This window comes from Populus trichocarpa, chromosome 13 (assembly GCF_000002775.5).
Source record: "Populus trichocarpa isolate Nisqually-1 chromosome 13, P.trichocarpa_v4.1, whole genome shotgun sequence".
NCBI lineage: Eukaryota > Viridiplantae > Streptophyta > Magnoliopsida > Malpighiales > Salicaceae > Populus > Populus trichocarpa.
Window position 1 is genome coordinate 3,243,316 of NC_037297.2, and position 20,103 is coordinate 3,263,418.

The 20,103-nt window shown below is 30.8% G+C and overlaps 3 protein-coding genes across 3 annotated transcripts; 2 read left to right on the forward strand and 1 right to left on the reverse strand.

Moving 5' to 3' along the window:
- Nucleotides 1-372: 372 nt before the first annotated feature.
- LOC7487701 (phosphoenolpyruvate carboxylase kinase 2) lies at nt 373-2,147 on the reverse strand. Its single transcript, XM_002319617.4, has 2 exons — nt 1,296-2,147; nt 373-882 (listed from the first exon to the last, which is right to left on the reverse strand). The coding sequence occupies exons 1-2, from the start codon at nt 2,083-2,085 to the stop codon at nt 851-853; spliced, it is 822 nt and encodes a 273-aa protein (XP_002319653.1). The 5' UTR covers nt 2,086-2,147; the 3' UTR covers nt 373-850.
- Nucleotides 2,148-5,335: 3,188 nt separating this feature from the next.
- On the forward strand, nt 5,336-6,894 carry LOC127904194 (glyoxylate/hydroxypyruvate/pyruvate reductase 2KGR-like). The gene is made up of 2 exons (XM_052446482.1): nt 5,336-6,586; nt 6,718-6,894. The coding sequence occupies exons 1-2, from the start codon at nt 6,080-6,082 to the stop codon at nt 6,730-6,732; spliced, it is 522 nt and encodes a 173-aa protein (XP_052302442.1). The 5' UTR covers nt 5,336-6,079; the 3' UTR covers nt 6,733-6,894.
- Nucleotides 6,895-14,468: 7,574 nt separating this feature from the next.
- On the forward strand, nt 14,469-19,496 carry LOC7474622 (protein CHLOROPLAST J-LIKE DOMAIN 1, chloroplastic). Its single transcript, XM_002319068.4, has 10 exons — nt 14,469-14,715; nt 15,089-15,185; nt 15,297-15,401; nt 15,547-15,624; nt 16,374-16,429; nt 16,926-16,983; nt 17,627-17,752; nt 17,876-17,971; nt 18,682-18,753; nt 19,255-19,496. Exons 1-10 carry the CDS (start codon nt 14,609-14,611, stop codon nt 19,315-19,317), a joined length of 858 nt encoding a protein of 285 aa, XP_002319104.2. The 5' UTR covers nt 14,469-14,608; the 3' UTR covers nt 19,318-19,496.
- Nucleotides 19,497-20,103: the final 607 nt, after the last annotated feature.

Here is a 20,103-nt window from a genome sequence, read left to right on the forward strand (position 1 = left end):
TTTTTTAACTATGTATATTTGGATTAGCTTAAACGTATCTCGACTAATCACTTGAGATTTTAAAATTAAAAACTAAGTAAACCTCCAATAGCTTAGAAATTTATGACACTCAAACTAGTAATCTCTGAAAAATAAATTCAAAACCTACATCCCAATTCACACGACATATTCTTGTTCTATAGAATCACTTTGTTCCGCATTGAGTAATGGCGTGGCGCATCTGCCATAGCATATCCTTGAAATATGCCTCCATCAAAAACATGACTCAGCTTGCATTTACTCTATGCCTCCATCCAAATCAAACAAAAGATGAACACTCAGATTCCGAAACATTTAACACATTACAAGAACACGATTCATTCACAACAAAACTGAGAATAAAGGTAAGTAGGCATAACATATTAAAGCAGTAATAGTACAAACTTCCTCTAGCTTTCTCACTTCCTTGAATTTTCAAAAAAAGCAAAGGAGGGGAAAGACGGGATTCTCAACCTTTTTCTTCTTAACTATCTACAGGCTCTCTCTTTATAGCATAAACAAAGGCAAAAAACAAAAAAACAAGGCCACAGTCCTTTGCATCAGAGCCTCATGAGTAACGTCAGGTGACTGTTTGTTTTGTCCATCTCTCTCAGCCTCTATCCTCCATCTCTGGCTTGGAAAAAACTGAAATTCTGGAAGTATTCACCATAGGGTTTTGTGCTGCACAAGGCAAAGTTAGCATCTTGGGGGCTTGATAGGCGGTTGTATGTACACACTCACTACACAGTGATAAGCTATTAGCAATCCTTGCTTTGAGGGGTATTTTATTGGATTTTTACAAGGGCAGATTAGTCCATTGAGACTGCCTCTCCTAGTCTCCTCCACTCAAGATCCATGGGTGCCCTGCATTTCAAACAGAACACAACAGAGTGAGACTAATGATTCACATACATCAAAACAGTGATTCAAACTCAAGAAAAGGCTAATTTTCTGTTTGATTCATGAGAAAATTGTTAAAAGCAAAACTCTTCTCAGCATTTTAGCTGATTAATTCTGTGATCAAAAGAAAACAAATCTCAATTTATCAAAAGCATCAGAGCAAGAGTAATGATTCACAGACATAAAAACAGAGGATTATGCTAAAAAAGGGTCTTAAACCCTGTTTATAAACAGGAAAACTGTTGCAATATTATAAAAACTATTTCAGTATTTTAACTCATAAACTCATTAATAAAAAGAAATCCCACTTTAAATCCATAAAAAGATTACCAAAATTCAAAAACAAAACAAAATAAAAATAATAATTAAGAGCTTACATAGAGCTTGCTCAGCTGAAAATCTCCTAGAAACGTCTCTACAAATCATCTTCCTCAACAGATCCTTAGCTTCCGGGGAAACATTTCTAAAAACCTTAGGAGGAAACCTCAAATTCCCTCTAACAACAGCCTGAAAAATCTCCTCAGCAGTCTCCCCATAAAACGGCGGAAATCCAGCTAACAAAACATACAAAACGACACCGGCACTCCACACATCAACTTTCTCATTATAATCTCTCCCCATCACCACCTCCGGCGCCACATAATACGGGGTACCCACCACCCCACTCAACGTCCCCTCCTCCCCAACCCAATCAGCGGACCCAAAATCCGCCAACTTGACCCGGTTCATCTCATCAAACAATATGTTATCCGGCTTAATATCTCTGTGCACAATACCAAATCTATGGCAATGCGCTATTGCAGTCAATAATTGTTTCATTATCGACGCACACCTGCCTTCGCTTAACCCGTCATTACTACTCTTCATTAAACGATCATAAAGAGTAGACTGCTGGCAAAGCTCTAATACCATGTCAAGAGAATCTTCAGTATCGTAGACATCGAAGAGTTGGACAATGTTTGGATGGGGAGACAAGAGGGACATAATCTTTGCTTCGTTTTGAAGACACTCACGGTCAGTTGGGTCATTAAGGAGATTCTTGTCGATAGATTTGCAAGCAAAGAATTCGTTCTTGATGGGTGAAAAACAACGAGAGATCGTGCCAAATCTTCCTCGGCCGATCTCTTCACAGAGATGATAGTTGCTCTTTAAGGTATCATCACACATTTTCCTTAAGGAATGAAGGAGGTTTCGTGAGTTGGTTTTGCTCTTAATTCTGGCTGCGTACTCTTCTGTTATGTTTTTTTTATAGGGAAGAGAGAATAGTTTGGGGAATATTCGGTTGAGTAGTTTTGCGGCTACTTCAGATTCACCACGTTTTTTAAGCTAGATATTACTTTTTAAAGATTTGTTTTTTCGTAGAAAAAAACTATTTTTTAATGTTTAATTATATCATAAAATCAAAAATTATTTATTAATATTTTTTAAGTTAATCTAATTAATATATATATATATATATAACATTAAATTTAAATATTTGAACACTTAAAAAAAAAGAGAAATGAAAAATAATATTGTATGAAAAAATAATTTATTATATCATATATTTATATAAAATTTATTTTATAAAATGTAATTATACATATACCATGAATTGTTTAGATACAATATTATAGACATATAACTATTTTTATGTGTTTGAAGAACATTAAAAAATAAATTAATTTTTATAGTATCCTAATTTTATAATATAGTTTATATGATTTAAAATATATGATTATTGTATAATATAACATGTTTTGTTTTCAAATATAGCTTTTAGCAATACTATCTAAATTAAAATATTACATGCACTAGCATATCAAATTAATATATTTTTATATTGCATATTAATATATCCTAATATATTATTTTCTATATAAATATATAATTAATTTATTATTTTCTAATATTATATTTTAAAGTATTATATATAAAATGAAATATTATATCACTTTAATTTTTAGATCATTCTTGGAAAATGTTTTCTAATATTTTAAAATAAAAAAACATTTTTCTTCATTTAAAGCTTTTTTCTCTCTCTTCTATTAACCAATTTTGTATAATATAGCGAAACATGAGAGAATTAAGAAAAGTGTTTCTACAAAAATACTTTTCAACAAACCAACAATGTTTTAATATAAATTTTCTAGAAAAAAACATAATACTAAGATTTTATTAGTCAATTTTTATTTAATCAAACATTTAATTTAAAAAAACTATTTTTAATTAATACTTACATTTTATATAATATTTTGATTTTATGAATGAATATCTACAAAAGATATGATAAGTCGAAACAAATTCTATACAGAACTATAAAATCATGTAATGTTTTTCAAATTGATTTCTCATAATTTGGACCCCTTAGTAAGACTTTAACTTGTAAGGAAAAAAAATTAAGACTATTTTTTTATGATATACACAGTAATTAACATAGAAAATAACACAAAAGCTTCATGTCAATGCCCGAAATAAAAAAAGTAAATAAGTGTTAAACTCTTAACAAAATGCTTTATTCCTTTTTTTTTTTGTGGTTCAATGGTATTTTTAGTCCTTGAGGTATTTTAATTTTTACATATCAAACTCATTGGTTCCAATAAATATAATTGGGTCTTTAAACTTTTGATTTGAAGAGAAAATTGGTCTCATTGTAAGGTTTGAATATAAAATCTGAATTAAAATTGATCCCATCACATTGAACACATGGCGTATTTCTATTACCCACAAAATTAAATACCATTATCAAAGAGTTTTATTTTTTATCAAAATATTTTTTTTCATTTTTTAGTTTGTTTTTTTCACTCATCCACTAAGTAAAAATTATTTCCATTAAAAGGTATTTCGATGAAACTTTTTTTTTCACTTTGTTAAGTAACTAAAAAATTCATCGAATATAATATTCAATCATATATATATATATATATATATATATATATATGTGTGTGTGTGTGTGTGTGTGGAAATCCTTAGAAGAAACTCAACAACACATCTATTAAGATCCAAGAGAAGACAGAAAACAATCTAAAATTTTTAAATTGCCTTGCAATGATTTGACAAAAAATCTTAGCATGAGAATATATAACCATGTTAAAAAAAATTGTTTGTTTTAGGATTGATTTTAATTTCCTTTTTTATTTCCATATTTTTTATCATAAAATTAAAGTATATTTTAAAGGGTGCCTATTAAGTCAAAATAACTAAGTTTTAATATTTAATTAAGTAAATGTTAGCTATCAAGATCTTAATCATTCAATTTTCTTAGAAGGCTTAAATTAAAAGAAAAAAAATAGATCATTTTCAGAGCAACATAAGAATATCCCAATCCTAATTAGATTTAGACTAATTACACATGCAATATTGCATTTCATAAATGTTTATTCTCTTGTTTCTTATTGATTTATTTCTTTTGTTGAAATCAGTTGACAATCTTGAACATATTTGAAAACACTTATAACAGTTGCAATATATTACCCATTGGAGGAGAAGATGAAATTGATTTATATGAAACAAATACCCATTCAACTAGCTTTAAAGGTTTTTCCTTTTAGATTCAATAAAAAGTTGCTATAGTATTATTGGAAATGTTGAATTATAGAGTGCATATTATAGCAATTATACTTACCATGTATAGTGTATAGATTTGATTTTGTGTTGTACTCTCTAACCTTACTATATTTATATTGTGTTGCCTTGCATATATAAATAGAAAATGATGATAAACTAATTGATTTAACTCTATTATTATTTCAATTTGGTATCAGAGTTTAAACATATTAACACTCTTTCTTCTTTTCCTTATGAATTCAATCAACACAGACCCCACCACGGATATATTTTTTTTATCCATGGCTTCTGCATCGGTGTTGTCTTTCTACTTCTCTTCTGCACTGACCAACAATTCTTCCCTTCCCTTCATTGTTGTTGCTATTGCCACTGATCCTTGTTTTGCAGTTGTCGCACCTCTTTCCAACGCTTAACAAGTAATTTCCTTGAAGCTCACAAACTCTAACCATCTCCATTGACGAATACATATGAAGCTATATTTTCTTGGTCAATGTGTTTTCCACTTTGTTGGTGGCTCTTTTCCATGTCCTTCGCCTTAAGTAGCTAATGTTGAAGGTTCTTCTCTTTAAGTTAACCCTTCTTTGGAAACAACAAGATCAGCTTATTTTGAGTGCACTCCTCAAGGTTGTTAAAATCGTATTTTGACTCGTAAAATCATACGATTTTACGAGTCAATATATGCTTAACATGTTAAATCATTTGAAAAACTTGAAAATTGTTGAAATCGGGTGAAATCGCACAAAAACGCGATTTCAGGACCGTTTTAACGATTTCAACAAAATACATAAACTGAATTATATGTTTCCTCCAGGCTCCAGCTGTCCAGCGCCTATTGGCTATTAACAAGCTGAACATTAAATCGGCTTCCTTTCATCCTTTTCAATGAAAACAACGTCTGAACTCTGAACATTAAATCCCTAATCTCCTTTTCTATTAACCAGCCACCGTGAGATCAACTAACCCGCCACCGTGAGATCAACAGCTCACGACTTTAGAAAAATTAGCCATCAATTATTGTTCCATCTAGGTATAGGCAGCCATCTCCGAGTGGGAGGAAACAACCTTCTCCCAATGCTCGAAGGGCTTCGCTTTCTCCAGGGAAAAGGGTTTCTGGAGTGAAGCTTTCACCTGCTGTCTCGGACTCTGTTGGAAAGAAGAAGATTACAAATATTGTTGTTGGGATTTCAAAAGTTTCAGAAATGCTAGTTGGGTCTGCAAAGAGTAGTAGGAAGAATTGGGAAGAGATACCAGCTGTGGCGGGTTCAGGGGAGATGAAAGAGAAGGGTGAAGCCAAGAAGAAACCGGATCTGCAAGCGATTTTGCGGACTCAAGTAATATCCTATCCTACTTTTTCAACGCTTCGTAAGAAGCGTATGTTGAAGAGTCTTCTTTTCAATGATATCTATTACCCACTTCATTTGTAATACTCTATGAGTTTGATTATATGCCTTTACAGTCTTGCTAGTATTACTGAGCTTTTACTTCTGAATTCGTATTTGGTATATGGAATATATTTTCCAAAATACTATTGGTTTGTCAACCCCCTTTAACTACTTATACCTTATGCTTTTGCACTGTCTTCTAAATTCATCAACCATGTTAATTGGCTTTCAAAATGGAAACGAACCACCACACAACCCAACAGACAGAAAAGGAGAAGAACCCTAACCTTGAAAAAATCTTAGGCATAAAAATGAGGTCCATTGGAGTCCTCATGACTTGTCCGATGGACAAATACCTAGAACAACATCTAGAAACCCACTTTAATCTCTTCAAACTATGGCACTGCAACTCTTCAATAACTGAATTCTTGAAAACAGATCAAGGAAACACAATCAGAGCAGTAGTAGGTAACACTGAGATTGGTGAAGATGTTGAACTAATTGCGTCATTGCCAAGTTTAGAAATTGTTGCCAATTACAGTGTAGGATTGGATAAAATTGATTTGAGAAAGTGTGAAGAGAAAGGGATTAGAGTTGCTAATACCCCTGATGTTTTGACTGATGATGTTGCTGACTTAGCAATTTGGTTGATATTGAGGGTTTTGAGGAGGATTTGTGCTTCTGATGCTTACGTCAGGATTGGCAAGTGGAAGGATGCTGATTTTGGATTGGCAACAAAGGTCTGTTAAGCTCTCTCTCCTCTCTCTCTCTCTTCTTCTTTTTTTGGTTATTTATCAGCATTTTAATATTGATTTTGTGTGATATGGATTGCTGTCTTTGGATTCTCGGATTGATAATTGGTGAATGGAAGGTGCATGCTTGTTAGATATTAAAAATCTCGTATTTTAATATTGATTTTATTTGAACCATGTATTTTAAGATGTTTGAACTATGTATGAATTTTTATTTGAAGTGTGTATTTTAAGGTGCTTGAACTATGTATGAAAAAAAAATTCATTATGATTTTACGATCCGAGTTTATTTTGTATTTTCCGTGCCGTGTCAAAAATATGTTTTTGACAACCTTGACACTCCTATCTTCCCTTTCCATAGATATGTTGTATCTTGTTGTTGATTGTCAGACTTTATACTGTGTTTAGCACACTTTTGATAACTTATCCAAACATTCAACGCCACACAAATTTAATTAAAATCCAACTTAATTCATGTTATTTCCATACTCAATTGCTTAAATCAACCTTTATTGACTTAATTCACAACTAATTTATCAAAAAATCAACAAACCCTAATTTCAAACTAAACCTAAACAATAATTTAATCACAACTATATTAATCACAACTTAAATATAAAACTTATAAAATTATTAGCAATGTAGGATGTTTATCTTGTTTTTTTAACCAGAAATAGTGATAGCGTGGTGGGTGGGGAGCGATGGTGGCGTCTAAGGTGATGATTTTTCACTAAAAAAAACATGCTTGGAGGCTTGGAGACGGAGTAGATGCGGTTTCTAGTTATTTTATGGAGAAAACCAATTTTTAAAGACATGTTTTTTTTTTTGGAGAGAGAAGGGGGGCTGGTCATTGGTTTTAGAGAGAGAGAGGGGGGGGGGGGTCTTTTTTTACTGGGAGGAGAAGAAAGGAAACTAGGTTTATAGTTATTTTAGAATTGAGATATATTAAATATTTTACTATTTTTTTAAAAACTGTTTTATTTCACTAAAAATTTTAACCTATAATGCTAATTTAAAAAAAAAAAACAAAATACAAAAAACACAAAAGTAACATTTTAACCACCGAGCCGGGCTAGAGCCTACACACGTCATAGCTTACATAATTAGAACAAACTTGCACCATTTTTACTTTAATATTTAGAGGTGTTTTTTTTTTTTTTCTTGCATCATGAATTTTAACCTGCAAATGAAATTTCTTCTTTGCATCGATCATGCCTCAAGTTTAGTTAGGATCCACGGCCACGCCTTCCTGTAGTTAATTAGCACAGCACGCGCATGCCTCTTTTTTAGTAGAATTATCATTCATCACGCTTCTTTATTTATATATGAAACTATGACATCCTTGACGTGATGGAGTCTCTTTTGTGTAGATTTATATATGTATCTTTTTGTATTTTAATTTTTTTAGTGTTTTTATATTGTTTTAAAATATTGATGTTAAAAATAAATTTTAAAAAATAAAAAAATATTATTTCGATATATTTTTAAATAAAAAAACACTTTAAAAAATAACCGCTATTACAATATCAAACAAACTCTTAATAGTTAATACTGGCCATCCACGTTTATAAAACTCTCAAAACAGTTGAAATTTGCAAATCATCAAAATTAAAATTAAATTAATAAATATTTATTTTAATTTTTTTTATTCATCAAAAAGACTTGATAATTAAATAAGTCTGTTCATTTTTAAATCTCACCCTACCCTATGTTAATATTTATATTTGAGAGTATGGTAGAAATTATTGTTTAGAGTCTTTTAAAGAGTTTTTAACTATATTATTAAACATAAGTAATCAAAACTAAAAAAATTAAATTATGATTTATCATATTTTTGCTTTGTTTAATAGTTATAATATTAAAAATAAAACATTCATAAAATTTTTGTTTATGCATTGTTTTATCCATTCCAATTATAATTAGTATCCAAAAACAATGCAATTACATAATGAGCTAGAAAGCTAATAAATTAAAAAAAATATTACAAGGGTTCTTAGTCATAGTCTGATGTTATCATTGACTTCTTTATGTAAAAAAATTATAATTCTTTTTGTTATTTCAAACAATTGTTTATATGCATTGCAAGAAAGAATACAGTTTTTTTCTCTCTTTCATCCTACGTTTTTGGTTTTAAAAAATATAAAACTTTATGATAAAAGCATGATATAAAGGATATTGTTGTGAATTTTAGGTATGATAAAATTATATGAATTTTTTAAGGATTATTTTTTAGAAGGTACTATGATACGTGAGTGTGTTGTTGGAAGTTAATTGTCATATTATGAACTATGTACATCGTGGATAACTTGGTGGAGTAATTAGACTCGGTTTGAAAATATAGTTGAAATTATATTTTTAAAAATTTAAAATGTTTTATTTAAAATTAATTTTTTTTATAGTTTTAGATTTTTTGATATGCTAATATCAAAAATAATTTTTAAAAAATATTATTTTAATACATTTCCATGTAAAAAATTATATTTTAAATTGTAATTATTATCACATTCATTTTAAGAACATCCCTTTTTTCCAACTACAAAAAGTTGGCCGGAAAATAATATATTATCTCTAAAAAAAAATAAAATTGTATGGCATATACAACACATGAACTCATGCTGCACGATGGACAAACCTGATTGAAGTAGATTCCCCGTAGGGCTAATTTAATATCGTCTACTAACCCATCGTTGCATTGTTTTATTTGTTCCAATTAAATTTAAGAATATCACATAACTGCTATAGTTTAATTCTAAACAAGTGTTTAGTTCTTGCTTTGTGTCCACTAAAATAAAAATATTAAACGATGGGCGACCAAGATACCAGGTGGTTTTGTGTATTAAGTTAGGACATCACATAAGTGGAACAATTAAAAATATAATTAGGATCTAGATTCGGTTTTGAGAGATAATCAATTCTAATCTTATAAATTTCAGGACCACTGAAGACTTACATGATCGTTAATTTCAGGACCCGTGAGATTAGTCAAGGTGTGCGCAAGCTGACCCGAACACTCACGTTAATAATAATAATAAAAAAATATAATCATTTTAATGGGGTGTGGTTCAACTAGTCAGATCCTGGATTTGTTTTTTAAAGATCACCCGTTTGAGTGCCACAAATTTCAGGACCACTGGAGATTTACCTGATCGTTAACTTCAGGGTCGGGGAATTAGTCGAAGTGCGCGCAAGTTGATCTAAACAATTGCAATTAAACAAAATAAAAAATATAATCATTTTAATGTGGATGTTACCTGTCATGGTCTGCTGTTTGTGATCCGAGGTCTCGAAGTTTAATAATTTTGCATGATCTTATATAATATCGCTCACATCAGCTTTATATTTTGATGATGAAGAGGGCTGGCTGACTATAAGTTTTAATTATATAGAAAATATAAATAATTAGTAACACAAGTCACGGGGTGTGATTTTAATGGGTATATTATTAATATCGTATTTAATTTTTATAACCCCTCCCTTCACCACTGCTATTATGGCATCGCATGGATGTAATTGTCTTAATCATAATTAATACCCTCAGACCTTCAAAAAGGTAATTAAAATATCAAATTTTATTCCTTTTTTTTTTATTATTATTATTATCATCATTCCAAACACGTAGCATGTTATTTCAGTTCTCTATTATTATTATTCGTTCCAACTTTTTCATATTTCCATTTAGAACCTTTTATTGCTAGTATATACTAAAATAGCCACTAGGCATGTCTATAGTAATGCGATGTAGGGATTTTTTTTATTAAAAAAATTCCATATATTATGCAGAATTAGTTTAAACTAGATTGATGACCAGCACAACATCATAAGCTGGATCCAAATAAATTAAAAAAAAAAAAAAAAACTCAAGCAACTGCTAGCTTTTTTCAAAGAAGCAAGAAATAATCTATGACCCCACTGAATTTAATAAGCAAAGCTTTATTCATTTATATTATAAAAAAGTATGCAACCACAATAAATCAAACAAATTAAACAAAAATAATAATTGGATACACAAAAAGAACTTTTGACAATATTTTGAAAAGATTCCTTTCAAAAGTTTTCTACAATCTAACCTCTTAACAATATGTTTTATCAGATTGAATTTATTAAAATAATATCTAAAATACATTTTCCGGCTTATCTAAGAATAAAAAAATATATTTCAACCAAAATAATATTTAATTACGGGAATTAAAAAAAATACTCGATTTTAAAAAAAGAATTAAAAAAAAACTTAATTTAAGTTGAGTTAAATTATCAAACTCGCGATACGAGTTATGAGAACGAGACAATATCATATAAATCTAACAAAAAAGGTTTTTGGAGCCCAGTTCCAAGCCAAATCAATTTAAAAAAAAAATAAAAAAAAACAATTTGAATCAATTTAAGCCAGCTGACCAAACTGCATCCTAAGTCGTGAGGTCATGATAACTCTATAAAAAGTAAATAAAAAAATTATGAGGCTCATTTTTCAACTAACCCCAACGTAAAAGGATGATATAGAAAAAAAAAACAATTTACAAAAAAGGAGAAAAAAAAAAACAACTCGAGTAAACTTAAGCAAGTTAACCAAACTCTACGACTTAGGTTATAAGAACGAGATCACCTGATAAAAGGTAATAAAATAAATTAAAAACCTGAATTTTTGAACCAACTCAATGTTAAAGGAAAGAAGTGAAAAAAATAAATTTAAAATAAAAACAAGAAAAAAAAGACTCGAGATAACTTTGGTTAGCCAATCAAACTCATGACTCATGTCATGAGATTGAGATAACCCTATAAAAATAAAAACAATTATGAATATGGATCCCCAACAAACTCAATGTTCAATGATGAAATAAAAAAGATCAAATTTTTTTTTTAAAAAAATAAAGTCAACTTGGACCAACCTTTTAAACTTGTGATCCAAGTCTTGAGACCGAGATTACCTCATAAAATACAAGCTTACAAAATTTTAAATCTCAATTTTCAACTAACCAAATATTAAGGGATGAAATTAAAAAAAAATCATTTGAAAAAAATATCCAAAACAAAACAAATAACATATAAAAAGAAAGAGCACTAAATCTGATATAAAAATAAAATGACTTGCTACTTTACTATTTTGGATGTGTCAGTATGGAAATCAAGAAGATATGAGAGAAAAGAGAGAGGAGAAGAAAAAAAGATTCAAAGTCAACCTATCTATCAACCTCCTCCTCGTGTTGCTTCACTGTAAGACTTCATCGTGTTGCACTTAACACCGTCATAGAAGGCTGTATTTGGTAGCCAAAAAAAATCACACGCACCATCCAATCAGAACAGCTTCACCCACTCACTAGCGTGTGAGTTACATGTGTCATCCAAGCCTTGCCTTCTCGCTCACTTTAATCCCTTATAATTGTTTTATTTTCAAATTTGATCCCTTAAAGCTCAATTGTTTTAGATCAATACTTTGTTTTACCAAACAAAGCACTAACTGAGTGCGAAAGATTTTCCTTGATATCACAAGATCACCATCTAGTCAACCAAAATAAACCATTAAGTACAATCTCCAATAAATAAATGTGAAATTATCAAATTAAAAAAAAGAGTTAAAATAACAAAAAAACAGGTGGACTTTTCTCTTGTCAGTGTAGATCAATCCCTAAGGTTGGATATTTGTTAAAGCTTCAAATTCAGTCCCAATGCTCTAATTATTTAAAACCAATGAAATTAAATTTTATTTTGCTACACCGAACATTAACCAAGCGACGGAATATTTTCTCGACATCACGAGCCTTAAATGCAGATATAAAAAATAAATCACTAAGACCAATTATAAATCAATACAATGTTAAAGGATCAAATAAAAATAAATAAATTGAGTGACCAAAATATAAAAAAAATAGAAGAACTAAGAAAATAAAAAAAATTCACCATGGATTATTGGATTGTTATTGTAATCCATTGTAATGTAGGAACTTTTCAAGCATATATTTTTTTTAATTTAATTTTTAATCAAGTGACAAATAAATGAATTTTATCTATAAAGAAGGTGAAGTTTGTAGTTTTGTTTTTTGGTCAACACATTTTTATATTTATTAACTTCGTAACCCTTTGAAAAGGGCTAATTGATTTAAAAAACATATGGCTCAGTTACAACCCACACAAGCTAACATACCAATCAACAAACAAGTACCTAATGCTTGCCAGCCCACCCATGTTTCTTTAGATCCCCACCATCACCTATTATAAATTATGGCAACAATTTAATTGCCATGTTTATTTTATAAATAAATTTAACAGTCCTAACAATCCATGTAGTATGCTTACTTTTTTAAATTATACAATAAAATTAATTTCTAATCAATTTATTTGTTAAGCAAGACTAAATCCTTTCATAGACAATTTTAAAAGTATACTTCCTACATTAACCTGGTATATTAAGAGCTTGTTTAACATTATGATATTGATTGTTTTTTAAAGTGTTTTTTACTTTGAAATGCATCAAAATAATATTTTTTTTATTTTTTAAAATTTATTTTAAATATCAGTATCAAAACGATATATAAAAACATTTAAAAAATTAATTTAAAGCAAATAAAAATTATTTTAAAAAAATATTTTTGCATGCAAAAACAAAACAACCGATGCCTAAACAATATTTTTTTGATGCCAACCTCAAAGTTTGAATCCAAAAAATAATAAAAAATCAAATCTTTTTAACTATCTAATCTTTTGAGGTTTTTTATTTATGATATACTACTAACACCTTATCTTATATATATATATATAACCCAAAAAAAAACTCAATTTTTAATTTTTTTTGTTACAAATTAGAGATTTGAATTACACTTATCATGGAGAAAACAGACACTAACATCAATTGAACTATGATTTATTGAAAAAGTTAATAAGAAAAGTATTCGGTTCAAGAGTAAACTAGTGAATTACTCTTGCATTGCTGTAGTTTTTTTTTTTCATTTATATATTTGAACATTGATTTTATTAGTTGAATATATTCAGTAGTAACCAATTTATATTACCTTCATTTAAGAATAATACTTATGCAACAATTTGGTTTTTAATTAAAACTAAAACCAATTTGTATATTGATATTATCAACTCAAAAAACCCCTCACATATTCCATGTATCAACACCAAAATTAAAAAAAATGCATAAAAGCTATAAAAACAATTCATAAAGCTAAGGGGTGAGTAAAAAAACTGAAAAACCAAGAAAACCGGAAAAAAATAACCGAAAAAATTGAACTGTGAAAAAAACCGATTAAAATTTTAAAAAAACCAATCGGTTCGGTTTGGTTCGGTTTCGGTTTTATAAGCCTAAAACCGAAAAAACTGAACCGAAATCAAACAAAAAAAAACCAAGTCAAACCGGAAAAACTGAGTCAAACTGAAAAACTGATCCAAACCGGAAAACCGATCCAAACCGAAAAAATCGAGTCAAACCAGTTTGAACCGGTTTTTGTCCTAAAAAACCGAACCAAACCGAAACCGGTCAGTTTGAACCGATTTCGGTTTTTTTTAAAAAATTTCAGTTTGGTTATTTTTTTAGATAAAAACCAAACCAAACTGAAAATAATCACCTCTAATAGAACTTATTAAAAAGCTTAGAATATATGTGTGTGTTGAGATTTTAAGGTAATATTTGATATTTTATTAATAATTACTTTTTATATTATTTTTTATTTAAAAATAAATTAAAATAATATTTTTTTAATATCAGAATATTATAATAATTAAAAAATATAAAAAAATTTAATTTTAAAAAAATTCAAAACTTTTAAAAACGCACAGCGAACTGTAAAAACAACTACAGCCTTGGAGTCTTCCAAAGCCTCACGGGAGAGATTTGTAAATTACTCAAAAGAAGGGGAAAGAAAAGGGATTCCAGGAATTGAATTGAATTTCCCTATTGGACACCAACAAACAAGCACTAACGGATAAACCTGTAAAACTACTACACTCCAATTCAAAAACCCTTGAAAAAACCCTAAAACTCAAATTCCACAATTCCCTTCCACATTGAAATCAATGGCTTTGGCGGTCTCAAATGTCCTTAACTGCCCCAAACGCCAAATTTCCCAGAGGAATTACACTCTCAAAAGCTCAGTTTTAAAATCCCCCCCTTCTTTTCTCAGGTAACTATGAATTATCGTTAAAATCCCGATCTTTGCATAATCTCAGTAACCAAAGAGAGAGTCTTATTGAAATGTCACAAATATTAGTATGTTTATATAAAGGAGCTAAGCCTTTTGCTTGGAGCTTAGTTTATGCAGTGATTCTTAATGGGTACAGAGGTTTATGAACTGTTTGGTCGCTGAGAAAATTTTACAAAAAGAAACTATACCAAAGTTTGAGTTTAATGGGTTTTCGTATTTTAAGACTCAGTCTTAAATGAAAATTAATAAATTCAGTTGTGTATAAGTATATGTATGCCACTTTGTTTTTGCTTATTGGTTTAATTGCATTGGGGTATATAATAACGGTAGCATTTTGTTGTAATTTTATCAGATTTCCTAGAGTTGAAAGGCAACATAAATGTTTTATTTATGCTTCTGCGTCCGCAGCAGGAGGCTCTAGGTCAGATAATGACTTAAACCCATATGAGGTAATCTTTGATAATTCTCGGTTTTGCAGTAAGGATTTGATGTTATGGAATTGTTGTGTATGGTGGTGTGGTGCTTTTTGTTTGAATTATTTTTGGGTTTGGGTGTTTCAGGTTCTTGGTGTGAATCCCATCGAGGGGTTTGATATGGTCAAGGCAGCGTATGCAAAAAAGCGCAAAGAGGCCCAAATAGAGGGTGATGAAGTAGCTGCTGCTCAGGTATGCTACTACTTTATCTCACTCTAAAGAAAAAATATTCTGTTGATAACTGTTTTGTACTAGCATATGTCTTTATAATGAGGAATTTGTAATTTGTCTTGTGTTGGGGTTCTTGTCTTGTGGTTTTACCATACATGACTTTCAGCTAGAGAAGGCATATGATAAATTGATGATGGCTCAGTTAAGTAATCGGAAGAAGGGTGTGACTTATGGTTCATTCAAGGTATGGTTCATGATTTGATATTCTTTTAGAACCTTTTCGAATTGATGAATTAAACGTGAAATATTAGATGATATTTGTGGTGGTTTCCTCGTTCTTCTGTCCAGGGAAAATTGAATGAAATTTATAGTGTGCGGGTTTCTATATATATATACACTTAATTTTTCTAATGACTTGATATATTATAAGTAACCGAGTATAAAAAAACTATCAGCTTTAATGACCATGTAAAAAACAACGAGAAGAACTTAATATGCTCCTAATAAGTACACAAGCTATCTAGTTTAATATACACATTCATGGAAGAAACCCAAAACAGGCTTTTCTTACACTAAGTTCATGATTGCTTTTCTTTTTACTGAGTGAAAAACTTATCAGTTACCACGTCAGCTTTGAAATGGTTTGGCAATCTCTTAACCACATAACTAACTTGGGATATATCAAGAACCTTGTGCAGTGCAACATTTTGCTTTGCAACTTCTGGTGGCTGTCTTCACCTATTCCCACCCATATTGGCGTCCACAAGGGTGTATGGAATTCATAATTAGAATATCAGGACTAACAAGATCAAGTAGCAAAGCTGTATTCTTGATTACATGCTTTTGTGCAAAACATTTTTGAAAATTCATAGATATTTTTTAGATACCTTTATTTTAAAGATGTTTCATTGATGTTTTGAAGTTCATTTCTAGGATCCATTTTGTTATCATATTGATTATCCTAGTATCCTTGTATATATTTTTAAAATGCAGGTCTCAAAGGACATAAAATATGCTGATAAGCAGCCGATTGTACCATGGGGACCAAGGTCTTGTGATTGCTCCATATCAGTATTTTAAATAGAATCTGGTGCAGAATTGACTTATGTGGTGCTGTGTACTTTAAATCTTTATGTCCTGTATTACCTTTATTTGTAGTTTATGATTCTGCTAGCACCCATAGAATAAACCTTAGGGAGAAAATGACGAAATTGATAATAAGTTACCTATAGCATAGTTATACTATGGCTGCCTGGAGAGGTTCTAAAGTGAAGGTGTGAGGACTACTTCTCTGTCAGATAATGGGAAATGCCTTGCGCAGCATTACTCATAAACTTATTGGGATGGCATTTTGTATATTTTATAGAAGTTATGTGCAATTTGTTTTTATCTTTTAGTTTTTCTTTGCAATTTCCACTGAGGATGCAGACTGATTTACTTTGCTTTGATGAACTATGTAGATATCTCAGAATAGTTCCTTTTCTTTTTCCATGTATGTTATATTCGTTCCTTCAGCAGTACTATTAAGTCTTCGATATGTTTCAGGTTTTCCAAGTCCAGTGAAAATGACATGCGCATCAACCTCGCAATATCTGTTGCATTTGTAAGTAATTAATTGATGTTCTTTTGTGAAAATTCTCTGCATTTTGTGAGTGCCTGTGATATGCTTGGGCAAGGAAGTCATTAGTTTCATTTATCCATGCCAGCAATTTGGAAGTTGGTGGGCACTGTCATAACTTATAGGTTGTTGATTCTACTGTCTATTTGTCTGTTTTTCTTTTTGTTTTTATCTCCGAGCTTAGTTTTATGAACTTGCAATTCATATAATGACATTTGTTTTTGGTGTGATTGATTCGGTCAATTTAAGTTTTCATGATGTTGAGGGTTTATCTTTGAACCCCTTCTGCAATATAAATGAACTTATGTTACTCTCAGGTTTTTTCTGCAACCCTCAGAGACATGCTCTTTTCTTTGTTCTTTTTTCTCTTTATATATGAGTAGAAAATGTCCATGAAAATTTATCATGTTAATACTGGGTCTTGGGTGTACCAAAAATGTCAATAACAGAGGGCCTAGTTAAGTGGCTAATAGTTGCACTAGTAATTCTGATCAATCCATCAGGAAGAATTGTTGTGTTATAGGTGTTAGCTTGTCGTATATGAATACTTTTCAGGTCTTTAATAACAATGATGCTTTCTTTGTTCTTTGTTGGATTCCATTCTCAAGTTGTACTTGTCTTTCTGCAGACAGCTTGGATTCTTATCAAACGCAGTGCTGAATATAAACCTCTTCAGTTTTTGGCTTTCGCATTTGTATATCGAATTTTTGAGAAGTTAAAAGCCTTTGAACCTCCTGTTTCACAAACATATACAGTGAGTAAAATTTATAATAGTAGCATTCTTCCGTCTTGTGGGACATTAGATGTGGAGGCACTTTCAATAATTTTGACATGCCTGAATAAGTTTTTCCAACACCTGAGATGTTTTTGGCTGCAGGAAGAAGGTGAAGATGAGGGACGAACACTGCGCTTGGGAAAACGGATTCTTCGTTCCCTCGCACTAGTGTTTGGCTCTGTTGCTTTTGCTTCCTTGGTATTATACTCTTCCCTACTTTTTGGTGTGGTTTTGGAAAGGTTGTCAATAAGTTCACATGTCTGTGGCTTTAATGTGCAAATGTTCCCTGAGCTAAGTTCTTGGAGAACTAATTGGGATGCTATGCAACACACATTCAAATAAGAGTAGTCAATCCTGAGTTTCTTATGATTGAAAAGAGAAATGTTCCAAAACTTTTCTGTCCCTCAATAGTGCAATGCTCTCACTAAATAATACTAAATCCATAAGTCCCCCGGTATGTATATAATACTAATAACTTTCCTCTGGCATTTGCGTTATGAATTTTATGGGAGATGGACCAGCTTACAATAACAAGATTTGTCAAGTTGGTTCCATCAAGTGGTTGATCTAGATTTGTGGTGAGGAGGCTTGGGGGGGTGGGGGGGTTATATGCTTCAAAGTATTTGATGAAGATTCTGTAAAACCATTAAAGAAGACCTTTTATGTTTGTCCCTCCTCTAAATCCTTGCTTCTGTCCAATCAATTTTTGAAAATGTTCATGGCGAGACCATCACCAGTTAAATCATGCTTAGTTTACTTCCTGTTCCTTTTCCTTTTAAGATCTTTAGGAAAGGACTTCTGCAAGCCATTGGACAGGATTATGTTTGCCTCTCTGATTTCTCTACATTAGAATCTTAGTTTGGTTTTGGATTATTGGTCATTGATAACCATTGGCTGATACCTTGCAGGCTTACACTGGTATTTTGAATTTGATTGAGATGGCTGGCAGTTACATACCTGTTTTTCTTTACAATAATCAGGTAGTGACCTTGACATATTGTCCTGAATAAAGGAGTTCTTCGTATGGATATTTTTTGTGCAAAAATACATTTGGGGATCAGTTTGGGTTTATGTGATTTTAACACATAACATATATCGCTTACTTGTATTCTTAAGGTTCTTTTGTAAACTGGGAATGGCAATTAGCTCTCACATGTGTGCATATGGGCTAGAAAACCTAGTTTATTTGCATTTGCTATTTGATTTTGCAAAATCCCCTAGATTTCGGCATGCTCTATTGTGCTGATAAAAGTGATCTCACTGCAGTTTTTCTTTGGCCTGTGTGCTGGATAGAATAACAACACTGCTTTACCTGCTTCATGCATCAAATATTAGCTTGTGTGAAACGCAATTATTATTTAGTTCTTGGATACATGCTCAACTGGTTATGTTAGTTATCCGATGGTGTTTCACTGTCTATATTTCTATCTGTTGAATGCTATGATGTCTGCTCTAATATAATAATATGTTTTCACCTGTAGGAACTGCTAATCACCACTGCCACATCAGTCATTCTCTACATCCTGGCATCATATTATCGGTAAAGAATCGGTCAAGAGGTTGAAGGGGCGTGCAGAAATCCTTAATCCTGTATCTTGTTTTTTCCCAGTTTATTCAGTTGTCAAACGAAATGAGGAACCTTGTAAAAATGGAACGGTAATACAGAAAGAAAATTTTGGTTAAAATAGCGTGGTTATATATTTGATTCGATTTTTATTTACAAGTGTGGTTAGTGCAGAAACAGCTCCACCCAAATGTGCTCTTAGCGGACCACATTTACAAACCGAAATTCCATAGAATCCACACAACTCAGATATAGCTTAGTTTGGTGCCTGAACGAGAATGTGGTAAAGCTTGTGTTTTTTGTTAAGAAATAAATTAAAATAATTTTTTAAAATTTATTTTTAATATTAGACACATCAAAACAATTCAAAAACATTTAAAAAATTAAGTTTTTTTAAAAAATTTAAATTTGAGATAAATAGTGTTTTGATTGTAATATCAAACACGCTCTAAATAAAAAAAAGTGAATTTCGCGTAAGTGATGTAGAAATGCATTTTATAACCGACAAATCAGAGTTATAGGATTCACAGCTTAATTTATATCAAACAAAATCAAAATAATATTACTTAAAAAAAAAAGATTTTTTAAAATCGCTATGTGTTGACAGGTAAATCTGTTAAGAGGCATTTGACTTGCTGGGCATAACCGAGTGCCTTTGCCTGTGGGTATTATCATACGTATCGAAATATCTAAGAAAATGGGCAAGCCCAAAGGTATAACAGAAAACGCCCAAAGTCCGATACAACAAGCTTCGAAATTGGATGGC

Excerpts from the sequence above, each read along its gene's own strand:
- LOC7487701 (XM_002319617.4), bottom strand. The coding sequence starts at position 2,085 with ATGTGTGATGATACCTTAAAGAGCAACTATCATCTCTGTGAAGAGATC. Across the intron at positions 883-1,295 it reads TTCAGCTGAGCAAGCTCTAT|GGCACCCATGGATCTTGAGT; the intron begins GTAAGCTCTTAA and ends TTTGAAATGCAG.
- LOC127904194 (XM_052446482.1), top strand. The coding sequence starts at position 6,080 with ATGGAAACGAACCACCACACAACCCAACAGACAGAAAAGGAGAAGAAC.
- LOC7474622 (XM_002319068.4), top strand. The coding sequence starts at position 14,609 with ATGGCTTTGGCGGTCTCAAATGTCCTTAACTGCCCCAAACGCCAAATT. Across the intron at positions 15,402-15,546 it reads ATGAAGTAGCTGCTGCTCAG|CTAGAGAAGGCATATGATAA; the intron begins GTATGCTACTAC and ends CATGACTTTCAG. Across the intron at positions 17,753-17,875 it reads CTGTTTCACAAACATATACA|GAAGAAGGTGAAGATGAGGG; the intron begins GTGAGTAAAATT and ends TTTTGGCTGCAG.